Source organism: Cherax quadricarinatus, chromosome 3, assembly GCF_038502225.1.
Source record: "Cherax quadricarinatus isolate ZL_2023a chromosome 3, ASM3850222v1, whole genome shotgun sequence".
Taxonomy (NCBI): domain Eukaryota; kingdom Metazoa; phylum Arthropoda; class Malacostraca; order Decapoda; family Parastacidae; genus Cherax; species Cherax quadricarinatus.
Genome location: NC_091294.1, coordinates 69941540 through 69956235, shown reverse-complemented (window position 1 = coordinate 69956235; position 14696 = coordinate 69941540). Strand labels below are relative to the sequence as shown.

Below are 14696 nucleotides of genomic sequence, written 5' to 3'. Positions count from 1 at the left end.
GAAATGTTATTTTAGTGCCAGGAATGTCTGTCTTGTTCATTCTGGACCCTATTTGGAAACTGGCCTCTTGAAATTTGTGTGAAATTGGCAAAATTGCCAATTTCTGACCACTTTACTGGATAGTTGAAATGGGTAAATGGGGGATTTCTTGTACTCATTCAATAGAAAAAATGGAGTTCTAGCGAAATAGTTATGATTTTTCTCTACTGGTACATTGGAATTGGCCGAAAACAGGGCTCAAAGTGGGCGAAATCGCAGATGCATAAACATCGTTGAGACCACTAACTTCGTGAGAGTATAATTCCACAAGCTTTCCATCAAATTTCATACTTTTGGTGTCATTATGATCGGGAAAAGATTATCATTTCGTAAGAATTTTTTTTTTCGGAAAATTTCTGACCCTGAGAACAAGTTTAGGAGAGGGCCTGCCGACCCTGAAAGGGATTACACTTGTGCTTTGTAAAAACCTCTCGTAAGCTACATTCTTCTCTTTTATCATGCCCTTTACTTCTTCATTCCACCAATCACTCCTCGTTCCTCCTGCACCCACACTCCTATAGCCACAAACTTCTGCCCCACATTCTAATACTGCATTTTTAAAACTATTCCAACCTTCTTCAACCTCCCCACTACTCATACTTGCACTAGCCCACCTTTCTGCCAATAGTTGCTTATATCTCACACTAACTTCCTCGTTCCTTAGTTTCTACATTTTCACCCCTCTCTTAATTGTTGTTGCCATTTTCCTTTTGTCCCATCTACCTCTTAATCTAACTGCAGCTATTTTATTTATTATCACACTGGCCGATTCCCACCAAGGCAGGGTGGCCCGAAAAAGAAAAACTTTCACCATCATTCACTCCATCACTGTCTTGCCAGAAGGGTGCTTTACACTACAGTTCCTAAACTGCAACATTAACACCCCTCCTTCAGAGTGCAGGCACTGTACTTCCCATCTCCAGGACTCAAGTCCGGCCTGCCGGTTTCCCTGAACCCCTTCATAAATGTTACTTTGCTCACACTCCAACAGCACATCAAGTATTAAAAACCATTTGTCTCCATTCACTCCTATCAAACACGCTCACGCATGCCTGCTGGAAGTCCAAGCCCCTCACACACACAACCTCCTTTACCCCCTCTCTCCAACCTTTCCTAGGCCGACCCCTACCCCGCCTTCCTTCCACTACAGACTGATACACTCTTGAAGTCATTCTGTTTCGCTCCATTCTCTCTACATGTCCGAACCACCTCAACAACCCTTCCTCAGCCCTCTGGACAAGTTTTGGTAATCCCGCACCTCCTCCTAACTTCCAAACTACGAATTCTCTGCATTATATTCACACCACACATTGCCCTCAGACATGACATCTCCACTGCCTCCAGCCTTCTCCTCGCTGCAACATTCATCACCCATGCTTCACACCCATATAAGACCGTTGGTAAAACTATACTCTCATACATTCCCCTCTTTGCCTCCATGGACAAAGTTCTTTGTCTCCACAGACTCCTAAGTGCACCACTCACTCTTTTCCCCTCATCAATTCTATGATTCACCTCATCTTTCATAGACCCATCCGCTGACACGTCCACTCCCAAATATCTGAATACATTCACCTCCTCCATACTCTCTCCCTCCAATCTGATATTCAATCTTTCATCACCTAATCTTTTTGTTATCCTCATAACCTTACTCTTTCCTGTATTCACCTTTAATTTTCTTCTTTTGCACACCCTACCAAATTCATCCACCAATCTCTGCAACTTCTCTTCAGAATCTCCCAAGAGCACAGTGTCATCAGCAAAGAGCAGCTGTGACAACTCCCACTTTGTGTGTGATTCTTTATCTTTTAACTCCACGCCTCTTGCCAAGACCCTCGCATTTACTTCTCTTACAACCCCATCTATAAATATATTAAACAACCACGGTGACATCACACATCCTTGTCTAAGGCCTACTTTTACTGGGAAATAATTTCCCTCTTTCCTACATACTCTAACTTGAGCCTCACCATCCTCGTAAAAACTCTTCACTGCTCTCAGTAACCTACCTCCTACACTATACACTTGCAACATCTGCCACATTGCCCCCCTATCCACCCTGTCATACGCCTTTTCCAAATCCATAAATGCCACAAAGACCTCTTTAGCCTTATCTAAATACTGTTCACTTATATGTTTCACTGTGAACACCTGGTCCACACACCCCCTACCTTTCCTAAAGCCTCCTTGTTCATCTGCTATCCTATTCTCCGTCTTACTCTTAATTCTTTCAATAATAACTCTACCATACACTTTACCAGGTATACTCAGCAGACTTATCCCCCTATAATTTTTGCACTCTCTTTTATCCCCTTTGCCTTTATACAAAGGAACTATGCATGCTCTCTGCCAATCCCTAGGTACCTTACCCTCTTCCATACATTTATTAAATAATTGCACCAACCACTCCAAAACTATATCCCCACCTGTTTTTAACATTTCTATCTTTATCCCATCAATCCCGGCTGCCTTACCCCCTTTCATTTTACCTACTGCCTCACGAACTTCCCCCACACACTCAACTGGCTCTTCCTCACTCCTACAAGATGTTGTTCCTCCTTGTCCTATACACGAAATCACAGCTTCCCTATCTTCATCAACATTTAACAATTCCTCAAAATATTCCCTCCATCTTCCCAATACCTCTAACTCTCCATTTAATAACTCTCCTCTCCTATTTTTAACTGACAAATCCATTTGTTCTTTAGGCTTTCTTAACTTGTTAATCTCACTCCAAAACTTTTTCTTATTTTCAACAAAATTTATTGATAACATCTCACCCACTCCCTCATTTGCTCTCTTTTTACATTGCTTCACCACTCTCTTAACCTCTCTCTTTTTCTCCATATACTCTTCCCTCCTTGCATCACTTCTACTTTGTAAAAACTGCAGCTACAACTACATAATGATCTGATATATCAGTTGCCCATCTATAAACATGTACATCTTGAAGCCTACCCATTAACCTTTTATCCACCAATACGTAACAACAAACTACTTTCATCACGTGCTATATCATACCTTGTATACTTATTTATCCTCTTTCATAAAATATGTATTATTTATTACCAAACCTCTTTCTACACATAGTTCAAATAAAGGCTCCCCATTTTCATTGACCCCATGCACCCCAAATTTACCTACTACTTTACCTACTACTCCCTCCACAACATTTTTACCCACTTTAGCATTGAAATCCCCAACCACAAGTACTCTCACACTTGGTTCAAAACTCCCCACGCACTCACTCAACATTTCCCAAAATTTCTCTCTCTCCTCTACACTTCTCTCTTCTCCAGGTGCATAAATGCTTACTGTAACGCACTTTTCACATCCAACCCTTATTTTACTTCACATAATCCTTGAATTTATACATTTATGTTCCCTCTTTTCCTGCTATAACTTATCCTTCAACATTATTGCCATTCCTTCCTTAGCTCAAACTCTATCTGAAGCCCCTGACCTAATCCCATTTATTTCTCCCCACTGAAACTCTCCTACCCCCTTCAGCTTTGTTTCACTTAAAGCCAGGACATCCAACTTCTTCTCATTCATAACATCCACAATCATCTCTTTCTTATCATTCACACAACATCCACGCACATTCAAACATCCCACTTTGACTGTTTTCTTCTTTTTCTTTTTAATAGGCTATACAGGAAAAGGGGTTACTAGCCCACTGTTCCCGGCATTTTAGCTGATTTTTACAACACGCATGGCTTACAGAGGAAAGATTCTTATTCCACTTCCCCATGGATATAAAAGGAAAAGTAATAACACCAAGAACTATTAAGATAAAATCAAAGAAAACTCAGATGAGTGTGTATAAATAAACATGTACATGTATGTGTAGTGTGACCTAAGTGTAAGTAGAAGTAGCAAGACATACCTCTAATTTTACATATTTAGGAGACAGACAAAAGATACCAGCAATCCTACCATCATGTAAAACAATTACAGGCTTTCGTTTTACACTCACTTGGCAGGACGGTAGTGCCTCCATGGGCAGTTGCTGTCTACCAACCTACTACTGGTAAAGACATCTATGTGGATGAAAACCAACAAACATAATACTGACAAGACCTATATAGTGTTTGGGTATAAAGCAAGAAATATTCTACTGAACATGAAGGTTAATAATACACTCATTGAAAGATAAGGGAAAATTCTTAGGTACACACCTAGACAGCTAACTAAAATTCAACGTTCACATCTAGCATGTATATAAGAATATTTCCAAAATGGTGAGAATACTTTAAAATGAAAAATGTTAAATCTGTACCTTAAATTTCATTGCTCTATATTTCTCTCTAATCAATCTTTGCCTCACTTTTGGCATATGTTCATGGGGATCTACTACAGCAAATTGTCTAAACTATTCACAGCTCAGAAAAAATTTCCCTTTCATCCACATACTGAATAAATACACTAACCACTCCAATACTATATTCCCACCTGCTTTTAACAAATCTATCCTAACTCCATCTACCTCAGCTGCTGTATCTCCTTTCAATCTACCTTCTACCTCACATACCTTCCCCACTTCCACTTCAGGTTCTTCCTCATGCCTTTATGATGATATCCCTCCATGCTCCCACATGAAATCGCCATCTCCCCTTCATCACTGATATTCAACAACTTAATCGAAACATCTTCTGCATCCTTCCAGAACCTCCACCTCCCCATCTAACATTTCCCATTTTTCGTTCTTAACTGTCAAGTCCATTAGCTTCCCCAGGCTTTCCCCACCTTAACACCTTAAAAAATTACATAAAGGAAAAATATTTAACAGGTAACATTTAACAACATATGCTGAAAATAAAATTTGGGGCAGTGACACACTAAGATAACAAAATAGGGTTCACCCTTTTCACTTGTAACACAGATGTACCTCTCTCTAATAAGAATCACGGCCATAGCTGGGTTCCTTGTTTGCACGTGAATAATCACGGCTTGAATACGAATCTGGAGAGTGATCACCCCTGTGAAAGAAAGAAAACCATTACATTGTATACCTCCCTCATCCTTCCCCCTAGTCAACCACCTTGTGGTCACATCTAAATGAAACCTATCTAAAAAGTGAGAGGTTTCCAGTAAAGTTTATTCCAGCTCAACTGGAATTATTGTTTTAATTCTAGAGTACATTAGTGGTTACAATAGTCTGAATAGTGAGTTAAATACATAAAATAAAATCAGTTAAATACTGTGCATCTTGTAAATCTGACATCTCATCTACAATGAAAGGAAATGAAAAGCAAAAATGGCAATCTAGACAAAAACAGGTTAAATGACTTATAATAAACTAATACCATATACCTTATCTTTATATAACTTTCATGAGTTCCCCAGAGTTTTTCTACTGCCTGAGCCCAGCCATGGGCCAGGCTCATAATGATACAATGTTTTCTCTACTTCTAATGTAATATACCTTTGACCCCATTTCTGTCAAATGCTTTTGCAACAGACATAAAACACCTACATTTTTGTTTTCCTGTAATGACTTATTTTTTCATTATTTATAAATGTGCGAAATACCAATGGCACGAGAACTCTGTATTCTTTTAGAGAAAGAGCTAAGACTTGCAAAAAATAATGCAGACCAGTAACATCATTCATCATAAAGGTCTTTGAAAATGAGGAGAGATACCAATAAATTTTATGGAAAAGCCTGGCCTATGCAGCCCAAGTCAACCTGGATTTAAAATGAGAAGATTGTGCTTGTCACAATGGCTTTGGAAAACCAACATGCAGATGCTTTGTACAATTCAAAAGATATTAGATCACGATACTTTGGCACTTTATAAAGCACCATTTAATTTTTTTTAAATTAACACTTTGGCTGCTTCCCATCAAAGTAGGGCGACCCAAAAAACAAAGAAGAAACACTTTCATCATCATTTACTCCATCGCTGTCTTGCCAGAGGCATGCCTATACTACAATTACAAAACTGCAACATCAACACCCCTTCGTCAGAGTGCAGGCACTGTATGTCCCACCTCCAAGACTCAAGTCTGGCTAACTGGTTTCCCTGAATCCCTTCATAAATGTTACTCTGCTCTCACACTAACAGCACATCAAGTAGAAAAACCATCTGCCTCCACTCGCTCCAATCTAACATGCTCACACATGCATGCTGGAAGTCTAAGCTCCTTGCACACAAAGCCTCTTTTGCCCCCCTCCCTCCAACCTTTCCTAGGCTGACCCCTACCCAGCCTTCCTTCCACTACAGATTTATACACCCTCCAAGACATTCTATTTTGTCCCATCATTTCTAAAAATGCAGTATTAGAATGTGGGGCAGAAGTTTGTGGTTATAGGAGGGTGGGTGTAGGAGGAAAGAGGAGTGATTGGTGGAATGAAGTAAAGGGTGTGATAAAAGAGAAAAAGTTAGCGTATGAGAGGTTTTTACAAAGCAGAAGTGTTATAAGAAGAATAGAGCATATGGAGAGTAAAAGAAATGTGAAGAGAGTGGTGAGAGAGTGCAAAAGGAGAGCAGATGATAGAGTGGGAGAGGCACTGTCAAGAAATTTTAATGAAAATAAGAAAACATTTTGGAGTTAAACAAGTTAAGAAAGCCTAGAGAACAAATGGATTTGTCAGTTAAAAACAGAGTAGGGGAGTTAGTAGATGGGGAGATGGAGGTTTTGGGTAGATGGCGAGAATATTTTGAGGGACTTTTAAATGTCGACGAAGAAAGGGAAACGGTAATTTCATGCACTGGCCAGGGAGGTTTACTATCTTTAAGGAATGAAGAAGAACAGGATGTGAGTGTGGGGGAGGTGCACGAGGCATTACGTAGAATGAAAGGGGGTAAAGCAGCTGGAACTGACGGGATCATGACAAATGTTAAAAGCAGAGGGATATATAGTGTTGGAGTGGTTGGTATTTTTGTTTAATAAATGTATGAAAGAGGCAGTTAGGGTAAGATATAAACAGCTATTGGAGGATAGATGGGCTAATGAGAGCATAGGCAATGGGGTCGAAGAGGTATGGGGTAGGTTTAAAAATGTAGTGTTAGAGTGTTCAGCAGAAGTTTGTGGTTACAGGAAAGTGGGTGCAGGAGGGAAGAGGAGCGATTGGTGGAATGATGATGTAAAGAGAGTAGTAAGGGAGAAAAAGTTAGCATATGAGAAGTTTTTACAAAGTAGAAGTGATGCAAGGAGGGAAGAGTATATGGAGAAAAAGAGAGAGGTTAAGAGAGTGGTGAAGCAATGTAAAAAGAGAGCAAATGAGAGAGTGGGTGAGATGTTATCAACAAATTTTGTTGAAAATAAGAAAAAGTTTTGGAGTGAGATTAACAAGTTAAGAAAGCCTAGAGAACAAATGGATTTGTCAGTTAAAAATAGGAGAGGAGAGTTATTAAATGGAGAGTTAGAGGTATTGGGAAGATGGAGGGAATATTTTGAGGAATTGTTAAATGTTGATGAAGATAGGGAAGCTGTGATTTCGTGTATAGGGCAAGGAGGAATAACATCTTGTAGGAGTGAGGAAGAGCCAGTTGTGAGTGTGGGGGAAGTTCGTGAGGCAGTAGGTAAAATGAAAGGGGGTAAGGCAGCCGGGATTGATGGGATAAAGATAGAAATGTTAAAAGCAGGTGGGGATATAGTTTTGGAGTGGTTGGTGCAATTATTTAATAAATGTATGGAAGAGGGTAAGGTACCTAGGGATTGGCAGAGAGCATGCATAGTTCCTTTGTAAAAAGGCAAAGGGGATAAAAGAGAGTGCAAAAATTATAGGGGGATAAGTCTGTTGAGTTATAGGTAGTAGGTTGGTAGACAGCAACCGCCCAGGGAGGTACTACCGTCCTGCCAAGTGAGTGTAAAACGTAAGCCTGTAATTGTTTTACACGATGGTAGGATTGCTGGTGTTTTTTCTGTCTCATAAACATGCAAGGTTTCAGGTACGTCTTGCTACTTCTGCTTACACTTAGGTCACACTACACATACATGTACAAGCATATGTATACACACCCCTCTGGGTTTTCTTCTATTTTCTTACTAGCTCTTGTTCTTGTTTATTTCCTCTTATCTCCATGGGGAAGTGGAACAGAATTCTTCCTCCGTAAGCTATGCGTGTTGTAAGAGGCGACTAAAATGCCAGGAGCAAGGGGCTAGTAACCCCTTCTCCTGTATATATTACTAAATATGAAAGGAGAAACTTTTGTTTTTCCTTTTGGGCCACCCCACCTCGGTGGGATACGGCTGGTGTGTTGAAAGAAAGAAGTCTGTTGAGTGTACCTGGTAAAGTGTATGGTAGAGTTATAATTGAAAGAATTAAGAGTAAGACGGAGAATAGGATAGCAGATGAACAAGGAGGCTTTAGGAAAGGTAGGGGGTGTGTGGACCAGGTGTTTACAGTGAAACATATAAGTGAACAGTATTTAGATAAGGCTAAAGAGGTCTTTGTGGCATTTATGGAATTGGAAAAGGCGTATGACAGGGTGGATAGGGGGGCAATGTGGCAGATGTTGCAAGTGTATGGTGTAGGAGGTAGGTTACTGAAAGCAGTGAAGAGTTTTTACGAGGATAGTGAGGCTCAAGTTAGAGTATGTAGGAAAGAGGGAAATTTTTTCCCAGTAAAAGTAGGCCTTAGACAAGGATGTGTGATGTCACCGTGGTTGTTTAATATATTTATAGATGGGGTTGTAAGAGAAGTCAATGCGAGGGTCTTGGCAAGAGGCGTGGAGTTAAAAGATAAAGAATCACACACAAAGTGGGAGTTGTCACAGCTGCTCTTTGCTGATGACACTGTGCTCTTGGGAGATTCTGAAGAGAAGCTGCAGAGATTGGTGGATGAATTTGGTAGGGTGTGCAAAAGAAGAAAATTAAAGGTGAATACAGGAAAGAGTAAGGTTATGAGGCTAACAAAAAGATTAGATGATGAAAGATTGAATATCAGATTGGAGGGAGAGAGTATGGAGGAGGTGAACGTATTCAGATATTTGGGAGTGGACGTGTCAGCGGATGGGTCTATGAAAGATGAGGTGAATCATAGAATTGATGAGGGAAAAAGAGTGAGTGGTGCACTTAGGAGTCTGTGGAGACAAAGAACTTTGTCCTTGGAGGCAAAGAGGGGAATGTATGAGAGTATAGTTTTACCAACGCTCTTATATGGGTGTGAAGCGTGGGTGATGAATGTTGCAGCGAGGAGAAGGCTGGAGGCAGTGGAGATGTCATGTCTGAGGGCAATGTGTGGTGTGAATATAATGCAGAGAATTCGTAGTTTGGAAGTTAGGAGGAGGTGCGGGATTACCAAAACTGTTGTCCAGAGGGCTGAGGAAGGGTTGTTGAGGTGGTTCGGACATGTAGAGAGAATGGAGCGAAACAGAATGACTTCAAGAGTGTATCAGTCTGTAGTGGAAGGAAGGCGGGGTAGGGGTCGGCCTAGGAAGGGTTGGAGGGAGGGGGTAAAGGAGGTTTTGTGTGCGAGGGGCTTGGACTTCCAGCAGGCATGCGTGAGCGTGTTTGATAGGAGTGAATGGAGACAAATGGTTTTTAATACTTGACGTGCTGTTGGAGTGTGAGCAAAGTAACATTTATGAAGGGATTCAGGGAAACCGGCAGGCCGGACTTGAGTCCTGGAGATGGGAAGTACAGTGCCTGCACTCTGAAGGAGGGGTGTTAATGTTGCAGTTTAAAAACTGTAGTGTAAAGCACCCTTCTGGCAAGACAGTGATGGAGTGAATGATGGTGAAAGTTTTTCTTTTTCGGGCCACCCTGCCTTGGTGGGAATCGGCCAGTGTGATAATAAAAAATAAATAAATGTATGAAAGAGGGGAAGGTACCTAGGGATTGGCAGAGAGCATGTATAATCCCTTTATACAAAGGGAAGGGGGACAAAAGAGATTGTAAAAATTATAGAGGAATAAGTTTACTGAGTATACCAGGAAAAGTGTAAGGTAGGGTTATTATTGAAAGAATTAGAGGTAAGACAGAATGTAGTATTGCAGATGAGCAAGGTGGTGTCAGAGTGGATAGGGGATGTGTAGATCAAGTGTTTGCATTGAAGCATATATGTGAACAGTATTTAGATAAAGGTAGGGAAGTTTTTATTGCATTTATGGATTTAGAAAAGGCATATGATAGAGTGGATAGAGGAGCAATGTGGCAGATGTTGCAAGTACTATATGGAATAGGTGGTAAGTTACTAAATGCTGTAAAAAGTTTTTATGAGGATAGTGAGGCTCAGGTTAGGGTGTGTAGAAGAGAGGGAGACTACTTCCCAGTAAAAGTAGGTCATAGACAGGGATGCATAATGTCACCATATTTATAGATGGGGTTGTAAAAGAAGTAAATGCTAGGGTGTTTGGGAGAGGAGTGGGATTAAATTATGGGGAATCAAATACAAAATGGGAATTGACACAGTTGCTTTTTGCTGATGATACTGTGCTTATGGGAGATTCCAAGGAAAAATTGCAAAGGCTAGTGGATGAGTTTGGGAGTGTGTGTAAGGGTATAAAGTTGAAAGTGAACATAGAAAAGAGTAAAGTGATGAGGGTATCAGATAATTTAGATAAAGTAAAATTGGATATCAAATTGGGGAGGAGGAGCATGGAAGAAGTGAATGTTTTCAGATACTTGGGAGTTGACGTGTCGGTGGATTTATTTATGAAGAATGAGGTTAATCATAGAATTGATGAGGGAAAAAAAGACGAGTTGTGCATTGAGGTGTATGTGGAGACAAAAAAAACTATCTATGGAGGCAAAGAAGGGAATGTATGAAAGTATAGTAGTACCAACACTCTTATATGGGTGTGAAGCTTGGGTTGTGAATGCAGCAGCAAGGATGCGGTTGGAGGCAGTGGAGATGTCCTGTCTAAGGGCAATCCGTGGTGTAAATATTACGCAGAAAATTCGGAGTGTGGAAATTAGAAGGTGAGTTAATAAAAGTATTAGTCAGAGGGCTGAAGAGGGGTTGTTGAGGTGGTTTGGTCATTTAGAGAGAATGGATCAAAGTAGAATGACATGGAGAGCGCATAAATCTGTAGGGGAAGGAAGGCGGGGTAGGGGTCGTCCTCGAAAAGGTTGGAAGGAGGTTTTGTGGGCGAGGGGCTTGGACTTCCAGCATGTGTGCATGAGCGCGTTTGATAGGAGTGAATGGAGACGAATGGTATTTGGGACCTGACAATCTGTTGGAGTGTGAGCAGGGTAATATTTAGTGAAGGGATTTAGGGAAACCAGTTAGTTTTATATAGCCGAACTTGAGTCCTGGAAATGGGAAGTACAATGCCTGCACTCTACAGGAGGGGTTCGGGATATTAGCAGTTTGGAGGGATATGTTGTGTATCTTTATATGTATATGCTTCTAAACTGTTGTGTTCTGAGCACCTCTGCAAAAACAGTGATTATGTGTGAGTGAGGTAAAAGTGTTGAATGATGATGAAAGTATTTTCTTTTTGGGGATTTTCTTTCTTTTTGGGTCACCCTGCCTCGGTGAGAGACGGCCGACTTGTTAAAAAAAAAAATTCTAAACATCTGAACCACCTCAACATCCTCTCCTCAGCCCTTTGGAAAATACTTTTAGAAACCCCACACCTTCTAATCTCCAAGCTATGGATTCTCTGCATAATATTCACACCACACATTGCCCTCAGTCACAATATCTCTACTGCTTCCAGCCTTCTGCTTGTTGCAACATTCACCACCCATGCTTCACATCCATATAAGAGTGTTGGTACCACTATACCCTCTTTGTTTTCATGGATAATGTTCACTGTCTCCACAGACTCCTCAGTGCTCCACTCGCCTCCCCCCGCCCTCATGAATTCTATGATTCACCTCGTCTTTCATAGACCCACCTGCTACCAAGTCCACTCCCAAATATCCTGGAGACAAAACTCAACTAATTTGCCCAAAATGCTCTGCATAACAAGTAGCTTTCTATACAGCAGTATGTCACTGATGTAAGCTAGGCCTGTATACCTTGTACATGTACTTGTAGAAATAAAGATTTTTTTTTTAACACATAGGCCGTTTCCTACCGAAGCAGGGTGACCCAAAAAGAAAGAAAAAACTTTCATCATCGTTCAACACTAACCATCACTCATACATAATCACTGCCTTTGCAGAGGTGCTCAGATATGACAGTTTAGATGTCCCTCCAAACTGCCAATATCCCAAACCCCTCCTTTAACATGCAGGCATTATACTTCCCATTTCCAGGACTCAAGTCCGGCTAACCGGTTTCCCTGAATCCCTTCACAAAATATTACGCTGCTCACACTCCAACAACTCGTCAGGTTCCAAAAACCATTCATCTCCATTTACTCCTGTCTAACACTCTCACACACAATCTGATATCAAATATTTTACTGTGTAAATTTTTTGTTATCCTCATCAACCTTGCTCTTTCCTATGTTCACTTTTAATTTCCTTCTTTTACATACCCTTACATACTCAATTTCTGCAACTACTTTCAGAATCTCCCAAAATCAGTGTCATCAGCAAAAATCAACTGTGAAAACTCCCACTTTGTGTTACATTCCTTATCTCTAATCCCTATACATACTCAGTATTATGAGTGTGCCGCATGTACCTAGAGGTATAGCCTCAGTGCATCAGAGATGTGCAACTTGTTTCTACATGTCTTGGATACATAGCATTTAGTTGGCCTTCATCTAGTTTTATCTGCCCTTGTAACAAATATTAATATTTTCTAAAGACTGAAAGATATTTTAAACTTCCTGGTGAAGGGAAAAGATTGCTTGTTTTTTGCTAAACAACCCACTTAAAGGTTTACAATGTATTAACTCAACAGTACAATTCTACTTAGGGTTTAGAATACAAGCAAACATAAGAGTTGACAAAAAGATTGTATCCATACCTCCTGGATGAACGTGAGAAATCATCTCTTTCATATCCTCGATCTCGGCTTCCTCCATCATCTCGACCATAACCTCCACTTCTATCGTCACGTCCATATCCACTTCTGTCGTCATCTCGACTGTAATTTCCTCGGTCATCTCTGCCATAGTTACCACCACTATCGCGACCAGAACCACTACCTCTATCGTAGCCTCCTCGGTCATCACGACTGAAGCCTCCTCGGTCATCTCTGCCGTAGCCGCCACCTCTGTCGTCTCGACCGTACCCACCACCTCTGTCATCTCGACCAGAGCTTCCTCCTTTGTCATCTCTACCATATCCTCGCCCTCCATCTCTGTCTCTGCCACCAAATCCTCGCCCTCCATCTCTACTATTCCTCGAGTCAAAATCTTTACGATAAGCCTGGAAAAAAAAAATCGTTCAAACATCAAAATTTTTTTATAGAAGGCTGGCTCTGTGTGCGTGTGCACACACACTCATGTGCCTTATATGTACATATAAGTAGTATACTGTACTTACAATAAAACAGACCTCCACAAATCAGACATTGGCTAAAACGGACAAAAAATCCGGCTGGACAAAGGCTCAACTTGTATATTTAATGGGGCGTCCAATTAAAATAGCCATAAAATGGACTAAATATGCTATATTAAATGGCTACCCAGTTCAGAAGAATAATAATAGTAAAAGGCCAGATAATTCGACTGAAGGAGAGCTCACAGATAATAAGTGTGCAAAGTGCTGAACAAATGATTTAGAGTTTTCTCACTGGAAGCAGGCAATGCCAGGAAGCCCAGTAAAAAAAAGAGAGCATATCAGCAGGTACTGACACTACACACAATGTAGGAAGAAAAAAAAAAAAATCTTTTGATGGACCTGGATACATCAAAGTTGGTGGGGCCTGACAAGGTGCCTTCATGGATTCTGAGGAAAGGAGCAAAAGCACTATCAGAACCACTTAGTATGATCTACAAGAAGTCAATGAACATGGGAGAGCTAAAAGACAGAGAACATAGTACCTATAATTAAGAAGAGAGACAGGCAGGAGGCATTCAACTACAGCCTAGTTTTGTTGATTATGTATACCATGTAAGGTAATGGAGAAGACAGTTGTAAGAGTGGTGGAGTAGTTGGAGAGAAGTGGTTTCAAATTCAAACACCAACATGGGTTCAGAAATGGCATGTCTCATCTTAGAGGGGGTGGACTGCCTTTTCTCAGAGACTGCAGGAAGGAATTTGATGCTGTACCAAACCTGACAATGTGGCAAAAATTTGAGAAGCAGATAGGAATAACGGGGAACATATTCTAGCAGATCAAGAAGTACCTCGGAAAGGAAGCAAAGAGTGACTGTCCAGGAAGAGACGTCAGAATAATGAAGAGTAAGAAGGGTTGTACCAAAAGGATCGGTATTGGGACCAGTGCTGTTTCTGGTTTATGTGAGTGGTGTACCAGATGGAATCAAGTCAGGAATAGCTTTGTTCACAGATTTAAAACTAATGAGAATACAAACCAGGTAGATAGGTGTGATTATTACGGTACACTGACTGTGTAGATCACTCAGTGCTCACAGCCATAAAAGAAATATACAGTGGACCCCCGCATACCGTTGGCATCACATAACGTTAAATCCGCATAGCGATACATTTTATCACTAAAATTTTGCCTCGCATATCGCTAAAAAACTCGCTCAACGCTATTCGTCCGAGACGCGTCTATGTGAGGCCTGAGCCAGCCTCACATGTTCCGCCGGTGGCATTGTTCACAAGCCAGCCTCCGTGGTAACATCCAAGCATACAATCGATACATTTCATATTATTACAGAGTTTTTGGT

General features: G+C 40.8%; 1 protein-coding gene across 2 annotated transcripts in view; it reads right to left on the bottom strand.

Annotated features, from left to right (window-relative positions):
- Nucleotides 1–14696, bottom strand: part of LOC128705558 (uncharacterized protein DR_0269) — a 152948-nt gene that overhangs the window by 12389 nt on the left and 125863 nt on the right. For both annotated transcript variants that reach the window (XM_070092241.1, XM_070092246.1), the window contains 2 exons: nucleotides 12863–13266; nucleotides 4931–5021 (listed from right to left, as the gene is read on the bottom strand). In XM_070092241.1, coding sequence (XP_069948342.1) covers nucleotides 4937–5021; nucleotides 12863–13266 — 489 coding nt within the window. In that variant the 3' untranslated portion in view covers nucleotides 4931–4936. The remainder of the gene's footprint in view (nucleotides 1–4930; nucleotides 5022–12862; nucleotides 13267–14696) is intronic.